At 40.8% G+C, this 15,532-nt stretch overlaps 1 protein-coding gene and 1 non-coding gene across 2 annotated transcripts; one reads left to right on the forward strand and one right to left on the reverse strand.

Moving 5' to 3' along the window:
- Window positions 1–7,318: 7,318 nt before the first annotated feature.
- On the reverse strand, window positions 7,319–7,425 carry LOC117279356 (small nucleolar RNA R71). Its single transcript, XR_004509773.1, has one exon. It is a non-coding gene; the product is annotated as a small nucleolar RNA R71 (small nucleolar RNA).
- An 88-nt stretch (window positions 7,426–7,513) lies between these two features.
- Window positions 7,514–8,828, forward strand: LOC138894047 (uncharacterized). Its single transcript, XM_070178721.1, has 3 exons — window positions 7,514–7,644; window positions 8,110–8,437; window positions 8,712–8,828. Exons 1-3 carry the CDS (start codon window positions 7,514–7,516, stop codon window positions 8,826–8,828), a joined length of 576 nt encoding a protein of 191 aa, XP_070034822.1.
- The last annotated feature ends 6,704 nt before the right edge of the window (window positions 8,829–15,532 follow it).

The following is a 15,532-nucleotide window of genomic DNA, read 5'->3' on the forward strand; positions in this document are numbered from 1 at the left end:
CCTGGCATCGCCAACGTCACGGTCTTAGCGTGGCAATCAAGAATAGCATGACATGGAGACAACCAATCCATACCCAAAATCATGTCAAAATCAACCATACTAAATAATAAGAGATCAACTCTAGTCTCCAATCCTCAAATGGTCACCATACACGACAGATATACATGGTCCAAAACAATAGTATCGCCCACCAGCGTAGATACATGAACAGGTGAAACTAAGGACTCACGGGGCATATCCAAATAACGAGTAAAATAGGATGATACATAGGAATAAGTAGAACGAGGGCCAAATAATATGGAAGCATTCCTGTGGCATACTGTAACAATACATGTTATTACTGCGTTTGAAGCAACGACCTCTGGCCTAGCAAGAATAGCATAGAATCGAGCCTAACTGCCACTTGATCGGCCTCCCCCTCTAGGACGACCTCTAGCTACCTGAGCCCCACCCCGAGCTGGCTAAGCAGGTGGTGTAGCTGCTTGTGCTGGTATCATCGGCCGAGAACTCTGCTGTGGAACCACACTCAATAGTCTAGGGCAATCTCTCTTGAGATGTCTCAAGTCCCCGCACTCAAAACAACCCCTCCTCTGACGGAGCTGTTGCTCCTGATAACCCGAGGAAATACCTGTAGAAGCCTAGGAAGACGAAGCAGGGTAAGAACTCTACACTGGTAACGCACTGAATGATGACTGACCCGAACGAGCACTGTAAGAACCATGGCTAACTGATGCACCACGATGAACCGAATGAGCCATCTGAGGGGGCCTATAAGGACAAACCCTGTTGCTGTGGGGACTGACCCCTAGAATAAACACCAATGAAACCACCCGAACAATAAGGCCTCTTGGCCTCTCTCTCCTCACTCTCCTGATTGTGGACCAGCTCTAGCCGTCGAGCAATATCAACCACCTCATCGAACCTAGCACCTGATGCATTCTCCTGAGTCATAAAAAAACGTAACTGATAGTTTAGGCCATCAATGAACCTCTTAATCCTCTCTCTCCGTGGGAACCAACCAGATCGTGTGACAAGCCAACTCTAAAAATCTCATTTCGTATTGGATCACAAACATACCCTCCTCGCGTAGCTGCTCGAACTGCCTATGTAACTCCTCCCCGTGGGTCAGTGGCACAAAGTTCTCCAACAAGAGAACAGAGAACTCGTGCCATGAAAGTGGTGCAACACCGGCTGGCCTGCCCCGCTCATAGGTCTTCCACCATCTGAAGGCTACCCCCATCAACTGAAAAGTAGTAAATGAGACCTACTAGTCTCTAGAATACCCGTCGTGTGAAGAATCTGCTGGCACCTATCCAAGAAGTCCTGAGCATCCTCTGACTCTGCCCCCATTAAATATTGGAGGCTTGAGCCTCCCAAACCTCTCTAGTCTCTTCTACTCCTCATCACTCATAATGGGACCCACCTGGGTCTGAGCAACTGCAACCGACTAGGTGGGAGTACCCCGGCTGTTTGAAGTCCCTACACCACCTGCTCTAGAGTATGGGCGGCAGGAGTATGAGCACCTCCCCCGACTTGAGAAGTGGCTAGTGCGGCCTGAACTGAAACCGCTCGAGCAAGGCTAGTGCAAACAGTCAATATTCTGGCCAAAGCCTCCTGATAGTCTGGAATCACAATTGGCATAGCTGGTGCCTGAGCTGGTCCCACCGGCTTAACCACATCTAGAATCTACTCTTGAGTTGGAGCAACTGGTGGGTCTATAGGTGCTGCTCTAGTTGTTATAAGAGTTGTACCCCAGCCTCTACCGCGGTCGCGACCTCTCATGGCCCTAGATGGTGGTACTGGTGGTCGTCCCACCGATCCGGTAGCACGTGTCCTCACCATTTGTGAGAAGATAAAATAATAGAAGTTTAGTTTTCGGAATAAACAAATTCGCACGACAAGAATACAAGAATGTGAAGTTTTCCTAATGGTCTGGAAGTCTCTCGAAGATAAGTACAGATGTCTCCGTACTGATCTGCAAGACTCTACTAAACCTGCTGATGACTCGTGAGACCTATGTAACCTAGCTCTGATACCAACTTATCACGACCCTAATCTCACATGTCGTGCCGGAGCCTATCGTAAAACTAGGGAAGCCGACAATTACCATAAACAACGCATCTTTAAACTTGAAAATACATAGTAATATAAGTTCAGGACAAAAATCTCATAAATACTGGTAAGCAAATACCGCAACTCAATACAATATCCCCCAAAATCCGAGTGTCACTGAGTACATGAGCATCTATACAATGACATGGTTTGAATGCGGAAAACACTATCTCGGAAGATAGAGCAGTATAAATGAAACTAAAGAAAAAGGAATAGAGTCAAGATCTGCGAACGCCAAGCAGCTACCTCGATAGTCTCCAAACTGGGTAAGCTCAAACACTAGCAACCTCCACGTCCGGAAGTACCTGGACCTGCACACAAAGGGCAGAGTATAGTATGAGTACAACTAATTCAATAAGTATCATAAATAAACACATCAAGGCAAGAGAAGCATAAATTATTAATGATACTAGCTATCACCTATGTAGTTCCATCTTTTAAACCGGCACAGAAGAATATTGAATACTAACTCATCAAATTTCATGAGAAAACATCTGTGTGTGCATATGTACTCTACTCTGACAGTATCATGGCATGTATAGGTGATAAGCATTTAAATCAGATAAATGATCAAGGAAATGCAAAATCCAACACAACACTGGCCAGATTCTCTCAAATTTCTATATTTGTTCCAAACCACTGATCAGTATTCTTAATAACCACGTGTACACCATCAAGAGAGAAACATGAGAGGGTGACCCTAGGGGGATGGATCTGTATCCACACACTGCACGAACAACTCATGTGCTAATAATAGAACCTGCACGGCAACTCACGTGCTGCACGAACAACTCACGTGCCAATAATGTCAATATATGGATTCGCACGGACAACTCACGTGTTGCACGGACAACTCACGTGCTGCACAAAATACTCACGTGCCAATAACATAATCCGCCCGGCATGGTCACAGACCTACAGTAACATATCATACATGAGCAATTAAACAAGTATACATGTATGTGATGAATGAAATAAGATTCTCATTCTCCTGGACAGTTATAAATGACATGCTAAAGTGTAGGCATGTACAAAGTATGCTATCAATTTTATCACTGAAAAGCATTTATCAAGTTCATTCAGGGATTAAACCTCTATGTAGCCTCAAACATGGCTCAAATAGTTCACACAAAACAAATGTTACAAATCTGAGGAACATCATAGCTTAAATCTTAACAGTCAAATTCTCGGCTCATAAGAGCCCGAGATAAACCCGAGCATGAATAAATGGCACCGGTGCCCGCACATGGGTTCATCCCCATGCATGTGCGCACCCAATAGCACATAGCTATCATAACAATTCAGGAAACTAGTCCCCCAACCAAGTTTAAATAAGATACTTACCTCAATAAAATCAAATCACTCTGCTAGAAAGCCCTTCCCATACGTATCGACCACCGAAAAGCTCGAATCTAGCAAAAATAACGTAATACTATCAATAAAATCTATAGGAATTGATTCCAATTAATAAAACTATAATCTTTAACTAAGGTCAAAAGTCAACTCAACAAGTCAATCCCGGGCCCACGTCTCGAAATCAAATAAATATTGCAAAATCCGAACACCCATTCAACTACGAGTCCAACCATACCAAAATTACTCAAATCTGACACCAAAACGCCACTCAAATCCCCAATTCTTACTCTCCAATCCGTATCCCAAAACTCCCAAAATTCCACCTTAAAAATACATAAACTAGGTGGAAAATTCAATGGGTAACCAATATAATTAGATAAAAATGACCAAAAGTGGCTTACCTCAAGAAATCTCGAGAAACCCCTCTCATAAAGCGCCTCCAACGGAGCTTGCAAAGTCCAAAAATGATAAAAATCACAGAACCCTTCAATTTATATTATGCCCAGTGCGTTCGCACATGCGGTCCAAAATTTTGCATCTGCAGTAAAAACTCCACACCTGTGGATCACACTAATTTCCCAAGCTCCGCATCTGCGCCCCCAAGTTTGCTTCTGCGACCTCCTTTCCGCTTCTGCGGAACACCTGGCCATCCTAACTACTCCCCACAATCCGCTTCTGCGATCTCCCTTCTGCAGGTGCAATTCCGCTTCTGCGGATAACCTCTTCGAACCTGCGACCATTGTCCAACTCATCTCAGACCGCACCTGCGACAACTTCTTCATTTTTGTGGTCACGCACCTGCGACCAATCCTCCGCAGGTGCGATGGCACCAGACATCAGCAGCCCAAAAATTCTCCTAAGTCAAAATCCAATCTGATATCCATCTGAATCATCCCCAAGGCCCCTGGGACCTCAACCAAATATACCAACAAGCCCTAAAGCACGATATGAACTTGGTCGAGGCCTTAAATCACATCAAACAATATCAAAAATATGAATTGCACCCCAATTCAAACCTAATGAAAACTAATGAATTCCATCTTCTACAATTGATGCTGAAACCTATCAAATCAACTCCAATTAACCTCAGATCTTGTACATAAGTCATAAAAGACACAACAGACCTATTCCAACTTTTGAAACCAAAATCCGAGCCCGGTAACCACAAAGTCAGCTCTCGGTCAAACTTCTCAACTCTCCAAATTTCCATTTTTTATACTTTCGTCAATTCAAGCCAAAATCATCTACGGACCTCCAGATCACTATCCAGACACTCTCCTAAGTCCAAAATCATCCTATGAAGCTATCGGAACCGTCAAAACTCCATTCTGAAGTCTTTTACACATAAGTTAACATCCGTTCAACTCTTTCAACTTAGGTTTCCAACCTTGGGACTAAGTGTTCCAATTCATTTCAAAATATCTTCGAAATTAAACTAACTACCCCGACAAGTCACATAACATGAATTGAGTATAGAATGAGCAGTAAATGGGGGAACGGGACTATAACACTCAAAATAACTGGTCGAGTCGGTACAATCACTTACTTAGACTCTTTATTCCCTTATTCTAACTAACTTACATGCTCACTTAGAATAATTATCTACAATCTGATAAATCCCGCATAGTTTTAAAATTTGGGGGGAAACCATAGTTGTAGACCTCGAATAGTTTCTAACCCCTTCTCTTTGAGGTAATTTAAGCCCTTGCCCGATCTTTGGTGATGTTGACTAGTTGAAATAGACTTATATGCAAATAGGGGCCCAAACACACCTCAAAATCATTAGGTAGAAACTCTTCTCTTGTAATACCCTTTAAAAGTGTTGTCACATGTCAAAACCCTATTTCATGAGAAAACGAGTCGCGACAGCATGGCGACTCTGTTGGGGATACTTAGGCTTTTACCATGACGGATTTTGGTCGTGTGGGATTGTTAAACTGAATTGCATTGTTTGATTTTTCTGTGTACCCTCCCTTTCCTCATCCCTTTACTTTCTCAAAATTGCTACAGCGTGAACCTCCCTTTCCGCGGTGCTCCTGTGCAATTTTTACATAGTGATTGTCCTATTTCGGCTAGGAGAAGGTGGTTTCGTCTGGGCCCGACCCTACTTGGTATAAATACTTGGAAAAATGTTATTTCCAGGACTTTTGACATACTTTGGACCTAAGGAGGCTAAGGAGGGGTTAGAAGAACACAAGCACAAGGATTTCATCATTTCTTCCTCACTCAAGACCCAAGTTTGGATTGAATTTATATTTTCCTATACTTTAATTTTATTTGTGATTAATTCCTCCATATCTATAGTGTATTCCATTTAGGGTTTGATGGATTTGGTGTATTGATGATTGTTTGTGGATTATAACTCTAGTTTTATGTATTGAATTGTTTTTGGAGGAATTAAATATTGCATCTATATTCACTTGTTCATGTAATCGAGAGATGCATAACTTGAGATATCGTTGCATTATATTTTCGTTGAGTTATTAGATTCTTATATGCAATCGAAAGAGGCTAGTTGAATTATTGATTAATCCTAGATAGAACAATAATCGAAAGAGGTTTTTCTAAAGACCAATCCACTATGCATTCTGGCATATCTTCACGTGCTTAAATTGGTTCATCTTGTGAGTTTAAGACTTAATAGAGAGAGGAGTTTTTGCTAAATGCTTGAAATAATAATTGAGAGAATTCGAGAGACTCACTTGAACATTAAAAGTGAATTATCTAGAGTTAGATCCCAAATAATTATCTTGCACCTATCCTATGAAAACCCTATCTTCTCCAATTGATACCCTTTTTTTCTTGTTCCTTGTTTCAATTGTCATTAGTCAATAACTTTAGATTCTTAGTTATTTTTAGTTAGACATCATATAAATCTAAATTCTTGATCATCTTGGATAAAAATCAAGCTAGAAACTACAAGAATACTATTTAAATCCAATCCATGTGGATACGATATTATACTATACTATATTTGATTAGTGAGCATAATTTAGGTGTGTGTTTCGAGCTCGTCAAATTTTGGCGTCGTTGCCGGGGATTAGCAATCAATAGTGTTTGAAATAGTTTGTTGTGTTAATTCAAGAATTTTTTTTTCTCTTTTGACGTTTGGTGTTCATTGACTGTGCGCAGGCTACAGGTTTAGATTGGTGCATGACTCGAGCTTCTGCGAAAGAAGTGCTACCATACGAGGTAGAGATAGAAAAATAACTACGACAGCTGAGGAAGGAAAGAAATCTCACCGAGACTTCAAAAAAGGTTAGGCAATCCTCAACCAAAGAAACTAAGGCTGGAAACGGTGATGATAATGTAGATTTGGCTAAAGGTGAGGCAGCCCAAAAACGATAAAAAGCTATACGGGATGCTGAGAAAGCATCTATTAGAGATGCACAGATTATCTATGAAGAAGAAAGGGGTCGGAGAGTTTCTCAAAATCAATCCTTGGCTGCAGACCAGTTCAGAAATATAGCTCCCATGCCTGGGAGACCACTGGGCGATTATGCTAGACCGGTCTACAATCAAGGGTTATCAAGTGTTATACCACCTCCAATTACAGCTAACAAATTTCGAGTTGAAGCAAGGGTTGCTTCAAGACCTTAAAAATTGTTGTGTCTTTAGAGGGAAGATGAACGAAGACCCAAATACACATCTGATAGACTTCGATGAGATTATGAACACCTTTTTATACAGTGGTGTGTCATGAGATGCAGTGTACTTAAGGGCATTCCCCTTCACACTCAAAGATGATGCAAAATAGTGGCTTCGAAACTTACCAACGGGATCGATTAGAACATGGGAGGAGATGACTAGAAAATTCCTTGATCAATATTTCTCTTCAGCTAAGACGAGCAAGTTTAGAAGAGAAATCCATAACTTCTACCAGAAAGAGACTGAAACTGTTTTTGAAGCATGAGAGAGGTTTAAGGAGATTGTTCGAAAGTGTCAACATAGTGGAATTGAACTCTAGATGCAACTCCATGACTTTTGGGATGGATTGACACCGGCCTCACGTAAAACATTGAGCAATGCAGCTGGAGGCCCTTTGATGAAGAATACTCCATGGAAGATAGTTACAATTCTTGATGAGTTGTCTGAAAATGAAAACCAGTGGCCCTCTAAGAGTGCTGAAAGAAGAAGATCAACTGGTGTTCACCAAGTTGATGTTAATACATCTGTGTAGGTACAACTTAATACTATGGCTAAGGAAATATGAAAGTTGACCTTAGCCTCGATACAAAATAAGCCTCACATAGTTTGTAATATATGTGGAAGAGGACACCCTACTCGTGAGTGTCAAGCCTCAACTGAGGAAGTGAATGATGTGGGAAACTACAATTTTAGTGCAATGGGTCAGAAGCACCCCGATTTTTCATAGAGTTCACCTGGAGGTACAGCGAATGCTTGGCAACAAAATAACTCTAGACCTCAGGGACAAGGAGCTCAATCATACCAAAATTAGCAGAGGCAGCAATTTCAGCCTCAACAGCCCATTCAGCATGTTCTAGAGGATCTAATGAAGGCCTTTATTATCAACACATATGAGAGGTTGGATGCCCATGGAGCAGCTATCAAAGAGTTGGGAACATCTTTTCGAAACCTGGAGAGACAAGTGGGATAGATTGTAACAATATTATCTGAGAGGGCTCCAGGAACTCTCCCTGTGGCTACTGAGAGAAATCCCAAAGAAACAGTGAATGATGTAATCTTGAGAAGTGGGCAAGTGTTGAAAGATCCCGCCCTGATCCAAAATGATGTGAAACTTGAAAAAGAAAGTGGGGAGCAACTGAAGAATGATGTTGATATAAAGAATAAAGGCTTGATGAAATCGAAGAAAAAGAAAAAGGAAGAAAAATCGAGAAGGGAGGAACCTGAGGAGAGCCATCATATGCCTACTTTACCTATCTCCCAAAAGCTATATAGAGAAAAGCTGGACAAGCAATTTGAGAGATTTCTGGATATGCTGAAACAGGTTCATGTGAACATACCATTCACAGAAGTTCTCTCACAAATGCCTTCTTATGCTAAATTTTTGAAGGAAATCCTGACAAAGAAGAGGAAGATAGAAGAGACATCAGTGGTCAAGCTCACAGAGCATTGCAGTGCAATATTGCAAAATAAACTCCCACAAAAATATGGAGATCCAGGTAGTTTTACTATACCTTGATCTGTAGGAACTATTCATTTTGATAAATCATTATGTGATTTTGGTTCCTCAATAATTTAATGCCTCTATGTATTTACAGGAAATTGGAGAAGGAGATTGGAGAGTTAAGGTCTGCACTAATATTGTTGTAGCTGGCAGACCAAACAACATTAATACCCGAGGGGATAGTGAAAGATGTGTTAGTTCGGGTGGATAAGTTTGTATTTCCTGTGGATTTTATAGTGGTGAAAATGGAGGAAAACAAGGAGGTACCACTCATCCTAGGAAGACCATTCTTAGCAACGGGTAGAGCAATATTGGATATACATGAGAGAAAACTCATGCTTAGAGTGGGTGAGGAGACTGTAACTTTCAAGATGGATGTAGAAAAGGGGGCACAAAAGGACAAACCAGCTGTGAGTGTTGAGTGGAAAGTAAAGGGCTCAAAAGAAAAGGATGTGGTGAGTGAGAAAGATAAGTATGGGGTCTACCCCAAGAAGGATGAGAAGAAGTTGTCTGCATGGATGTGCGAATTAGGTCGAAATCGAGGAATGAGGCCCGACTTTGACTCAGACTCCGACTAGATATTCAGGGAAGTTTCCTTTACCTTATGCTTTTTAATTGTGTGTCATGGGAACATGCCACAACTTAAAATATGGGGTGGGAGGATATATTGTATGTATGTATGTATGTATGTATATTAGTTATTATTTTTCTTTTTGTTAGTTGTAGTTAGCAGAGATAGAAGATTTTGAAAAAAAAAACATAAAAATTTTAAATATTTTGATTTTTCCCGACGATGGATATCATCAATAAGTTTTCTTGAGGGATTAAAGTCGAAAGAAAAAAGACAAAAAGATTTTCATTTGTAGGAAGTGTAGTAATTCCCCTTTGATTTTTCTTTGTGCCGCGGTTCTTTTCCAAGGGTTTTGTTTGAACCGGGTGTAGTTAGTTTTTTTAGGAGTAGGAAACTTTGTGTTGTGATTAAGTTGAAGGAAATATCTCTTAACTTTATTATACCTTGAGAATAGTAAGTGCTTTAGTTATGACGCTTAGGCTCAGTTTTTGACTCCTGTATAAGTACCTTAAATTGTATGATCTTAACTTTGCTTAACTGCTTTGACCATAGTGTCGTGATAGTCCAATCCTGAGTGAGTTATGTGTCATGTGTGTGGGAGGTTTTGTGTAGTTCTACACCCATACTTGTCCAGGTTATTTAGTTCAGTAGGTGTCTTGACTGTCCCTCGTCAGTACTCCACCGGGGTTAGTCTTGATACTTACTGGGTACCGCTGTGGTGTACTCATACTACGCTTCTGCACATTTTGTGCAGATCCAGGAAATTCAGAGTTGGTCGATCACTAGCCAGCTGTACGAATATTGCGGTGGAGACTCAAGGTAAACCTACTGCTGCGTTCATATGCCTCGGAATCACCTTCTGTTATTGTACTTGCACTATTTTATATGTATTTCGAAACAGTGGTATTTAGAGGTTTTTGTAGAAAACTCAGTAGAGCTTATGACTTGTACTACCGATTTTGGGAATTGTAATTTTTATAAGATTTTATCTCGTATTTTTCATTTACTGGTTGAATTCTTCTAATTATTTAGTAAGTGTGAGGCTTACCTAGTCTTAAAAATTAGGTGCCATCACGACATCCTACGGAGGGAAATTTGGGGTCGTGACAAGTTGGTATCAGAAAACTAGGTTCATAGGTGCTACGAATCATAAGCGAGTTTAGTAGAGTCTTGCGGATCGGTACAGAGATGTCTGTACTTATCTTTGAGAGGCTGCGGAACTATTAGGACTGTTTCACTTTTTTTTTCATTCCTATCGTGCGAGTTTATTGATCCCGAGGTTTGAGATTTTATCATTCTATTCTCTCATAGATGGTGAGGACACGGGCTGCAATTATTGATGATGATGCCCCTGGAGCAGGTGTCGCTAGGGGCAGAGGCAGAGGCCGAATAGGAGAATGTGCCACAACTAGGGCACCTAACAGAGCAGCAGTTGAGGAGCCGCCAGTAGCTCCAGTTGGGGGACAGGTACCGAATGCGCCTGTTGTTACCCCCCGGACTCTAGGAGACTTTAGCACAGTTCCTGAGCATGTTTGGTACATTGTCTCAGGCGGGGTTGATTCCACTTGCACCATCTACTTCATAGATCGGGGGAGGCACTCACACTCCCGCCGCCTGTACTCAAGAGCAGCGAGTCCACTTTGGTTAGGTTCCAGGTGTTATGGGGACTCAGCATGTGGTCCCAATTCAGCCTATGGTTAGGGCCGCAACATCTGAGGAAGAACAGCTTAGACATGCAAGGTTCAAGAAGTATGACCCTCCTACTTTCAGTGGTTTGGCTTCAGAGGGTGCACATGGTTTTCTAGAGGAGTGCCACCATATTCTCCGTACTATGGGTATTGTGGAGACGAGTGGGATTGCTTTTACTACATTCCAGCTTAAGGGAGCAGCATATCAGTAGTTGCGAGCGTATGATTTGGGTAGCCCGGTCGATGCAGCTTCACTTTCATGGGTTCAGTTGTCAGAGATGTTCCTGAGAGAGTTTGTTCCTCAGACCCTTCGGGATGCATGGCATGCGGAGTTTGAGCAGCTGCACCAGGGCATTATGTCCATGTCAGAGTATGCCATTAGATTTAGTGATCTGTCCAGACATGCACTTGCTTTGGTCGCTACAGTTAGGGAGTGAGTCTGTAGGTTCATTGAGTGGCTCAAACTTGATATCCGGTTAAGCATGGCTCGGGTGTTGGAGTCAGATGTTCCATTTCAGCAGGTGGTGGAGATCGCCCACCGATTAGAGGGCATATGGGACCAGGAGAGAGAGGACAGATGGGGTTAGGAAAGAGAGGACAGGCAAGGTCAGGAGAGAGAGGACAGGGAGGCTAAGAGGCCTCGCAGACCAGAGAGATCTACTGGTCCTTATTTTTTAGGCAGGGTACGGCATGGTAAAGGTTTTGTGGGTCACCTAGTCCAGTTTGCACTTGAGGCTTCGCATGGGGTCGTGACATTCACGAGGAATCCATTAGAGACATCAAAAGCGAGTTTCTGGGATAGTTTGGCATAAGAAACGAGGCAAAACAACTGGGCGTTTTTGGCTATTAATGTTGTTGGAGTTTTTCTCATCTTAAAAGTTTGTGATTGGGAGAATTCAAGGATGTTCTTCAAGTTTAGTCCATGGGGTAAGGTGTAAACCATAACCTAAGTATTTTCCTTTGATTCATTCCCTTGGTTTAAGCTTTAATCCGTGATTTTAATATAAAACCTATTTAATTCTTTAAATCAAGACCTAGGGTTATGTCCTAAATTTTAAAAAATTTAAAATATGTTAGGGGCATTTATTTCTCGATTCATTTTGAGATTTTGTTCTCCTATATTAGGAGAATAACATACTCGAATTTGGCGAGTTTTGGAGGAGTATTTCGGGAGATATGGGACCCAACTAGTGTGGGTTGGACTCTTGGGTTATGAACAGCCAAGAGCGATATTTTGGCAAATTGGTTGAGCTATCGGACTCCGATTGAGTCCGTTTTTGTTTGTGTGAACTTGTATTGGTTCATGGTTTGCTTGGGTAAGCTTGGATTTGGAATCCAAGGCGGGCCTGGTGTTAACTTTTGTTGACTTGTTGGTTGACTTTGGGATTTTTATTAAAGATCCGACCTTTATCGATTGGGTTTGTTTCCTTTGGCATAATTGGATGTTCTTGAGTTGCTTTTAACTATTTTCGAGTCTTTCGTAGGCCAGTACTCATGGGATGGCGTTTCTAGAGTATTGTTTGGCTTGCTCGATATTGGATTCGGCTTGTTCGAGGTAAGTAACACTTCTAAACTTGATGCTGAGGGTATGAATCCCCGAACATACGTGTTATATGTTTGGTGTTGATATAATGCACATGCTAGGTGATGGGCATGTGGGCGTGCACCGTGTGAATTACGACTCGGTTGATTATGTGATATAATGTAGTTACCTAATCTTGTTTCTATCCATGAAATTTCTACGTGTTAAAGAAAATGGGCTGTGACTCATATTAGAAATCATGTTTAGGCTATAACCTTATTTTGTTGGGACCCACTGAGGTCATCTCTGCTGTTGAGTTATTTACTTAAATTGCAGTAACATACTCGATCATATTCATTCATTCGCATATCATATCTCAGTCTTTGTTATCCTTTGTTGTCACATCATGTTATCATTGTTTGGGCTGATTGGCATGAGATTTGTGAGCTCGAGAGGCTAGAGAGATTGATGTCTAAGTTGGGGCCTGAGAGCCGTGTTGTGAGAGATATTGTGGATCGGGTTGCACACTACAGCAGGCCATATTGGCTTTATATATATTATTATTATATGGATCGGGCTGCACGCCGTAGCAGGCCTTATAGGCTTTATTATTATTGATGGGATAGGGTTGTACGCCGCAACAGGTTTTATTGATTCATGATAGGATCGGGCTGCACGCCGTAGCAGGCCATGTTGGCATATATTAGCGCTTGGGTAAGATCCACCCCTCCGGTGTTTGACATACCAATAGTGAGCACAGCTACCAGTGCTGAGTGATTGAGCGTGATGAGTGGGAGTGTGAGACAGTGATATTGGGTACTCTAAGAGTGTGAGTACATGAGTTCATCAATGTAATGCATTGCATTTGACATGCATACTTGACATACAGGCATAGAGATGCATTTCCTCATGCTACACAGTTTTGTGACATTCATGATGTCACGTGCACATTGACATGTAAGCATAGAGATATACTTTCCTCATGCTATTTGAGAATAAAATATCTTATCTGTTGTTGAATGTTTTTGGGAAAAATCACAGTTTTTTGATTTACTCATATTTTAGTGATTTCGGTGAAAGATTTGGGTTTTACTGTTATACCTGAAAAGCATGCCTATTTTCTGTAACTGTGAATGAGCTGAGCATCATATCTTTGAGTTATTACTTGTGTGGCTTTTATTATATTGTTATGAGTTGTTCTTGGCTATTGGTGTTGGACTCTGACCGTTGTCCAAGCTCGTCACTACTTTCAACCTAAGGTTAGGTTTGTTACTTATTGTGTACATGGGGTCGATTGTACTCATACTATACTTCTGCACCTTGGGTGCGGATTTTGAAGCTGATGTTGCTACGAGTGGCGGGAGTTGGCATTGAAGATGTACTTGCGTTCTGGTTATAACTGCCTCTTGTTCTTGGTAGTTTTAGATTTATAAATCTTTTTATGTACGTTTCGAACAGATGATGTATTTATTTCATACCATCTTTGTAAACTTGTCTTAGAAGCTCATGATTTGTATCCCCAGTCCTTGGAGAGTTGTATAAAATTCAGTTATTTCATTTTTGACTCTTATCGTTATCATTATATTATGATTTATTATTAATTGGCTTACCTAGCGGGTTGGGTTAGGTGCCATCATGACTAGTTGAATTTTGGGTCGTGATAATAATTGAAGTCGTTGATCAAAAGATCCAACAGCTCCAGTTCCATCTCTTACTCTTAACCCTAGAGACCAACCTCCAATCACCCAAACCATAATCTATTTCCCCTGTTACCAGCCGCTCCTTTCCCCTTTTGCTCACTATTCTCCCCTCTGCCCTAACCCATCAATCTCCAAAAACTTGTACAAATTTATGCAAGGTCATCTCAATCAAAACATGAAACGCCTATAAGTACCTATAATCCTCGAATCTTGCTGTTCCTTTTCCATTTTCGCCGATAAAATTCAAAAACCCAAATCAAATCCCAGATCCAAAATTGTGTTACTAAACTCGCTTGTTTCTTCCTCTGTGTTTTTAAATCCATAGCATGCATGGTTGATTTTCTTCAGCACCATCTTCATTATTCGTGTCAAAAGGTCAAACACAGTAACCTCTTGACATTGGGATTTTCTCCGATAGATTCTCGCCTTCAATGACCATTCGTCACTCAGGTAAAATCTTTCGACAATTTTCCCTCTGTCTTCTTTGATTTTCACTTGTTTTGCTTTCATCATCTCATAATCGTCATCTTTCACTCACCAATTCAAATCTATCAGAACCCTAAGGCTTGATGACCACTATAAATACGGCCTTAAATGCTCTCACCTAAGAGCACCTAACACATCATAATACACGAGCAAATGCTTAAGAGAATTAAAAGCTTTAGACTTCTTACTGATTTTCTTTTATTTTCTTTTCCTTTTCGGTTCTAAGATCATCTATTGTTCCATTTTGAGATTTTGGTTCCTAAATGGCTAAGCAAAAACCTTGTTTGGTTTGCTGCTCAAAGGAAGGTCAATACATATTGACTCTTCCTCTCTTTAATTATTTAAATTAAAATTATTTTTGCCCTATTATTCTTTGTTGATTATATTTGCCTCTGATGTATGCTATTATTTTATAACTAATAATTATGCCTTGATACTATATGTGTGAACCCACTGTCTCTTTAATAATTTGAAGTTAAATGAATGCTAAATGACTGTCTTTATGAACTTGATGAATGCTTCTCTAAGTTGAGCAATGTAAGTGTTGTTGAATTTCTGTAATTAACTAAGGAACTTTAGTGATTCTCTGCACATGTTCTGATCTTAGGCTTCCCTGATATTTTATTGAGATTTTCATGTCTGTTGTGCTAATCTTACACTAATGCTGCCTGGTGATCCATATCATGTACTTGAGATTTGTTTTATAAAGCTAGGACTATGATAATTATGAACACTTAAAGGTCAAATACAGGCTTGTCATTGTGGTTATGTGCATCACCTTAGTTGTTTGAGTTGCCCTCTCTCTTCAAATATTTTCTATGATTCTGTGATTTCTTAAAACATCATTGTAAAGATCTTTTCTTAACCTTCATGTTTGTGTGGCCATACTTGTGAGTTTCGCTGTATAAATGTATATTGAAGTGATTGACCTAAGTCTTAATGAGTTTT

The sequence above is a fragment of the Nicotiana tomentosiformis genome, chromosome 6 (assembly GCF_000390325.3).
Source record: "Nicotiana tomentosiformis chromosome 6, ASM39032v3, whole genome shotgun sequence".
In the NCBI taxonomy this organism is placed as follows: domain Eukaryota; kingdom Viridiplantae; phylum Streptophyta; class Magnoliopsida; order Solanales; family Solanaceae; genus Nicotiana; species Nicotiana tomentosiformis.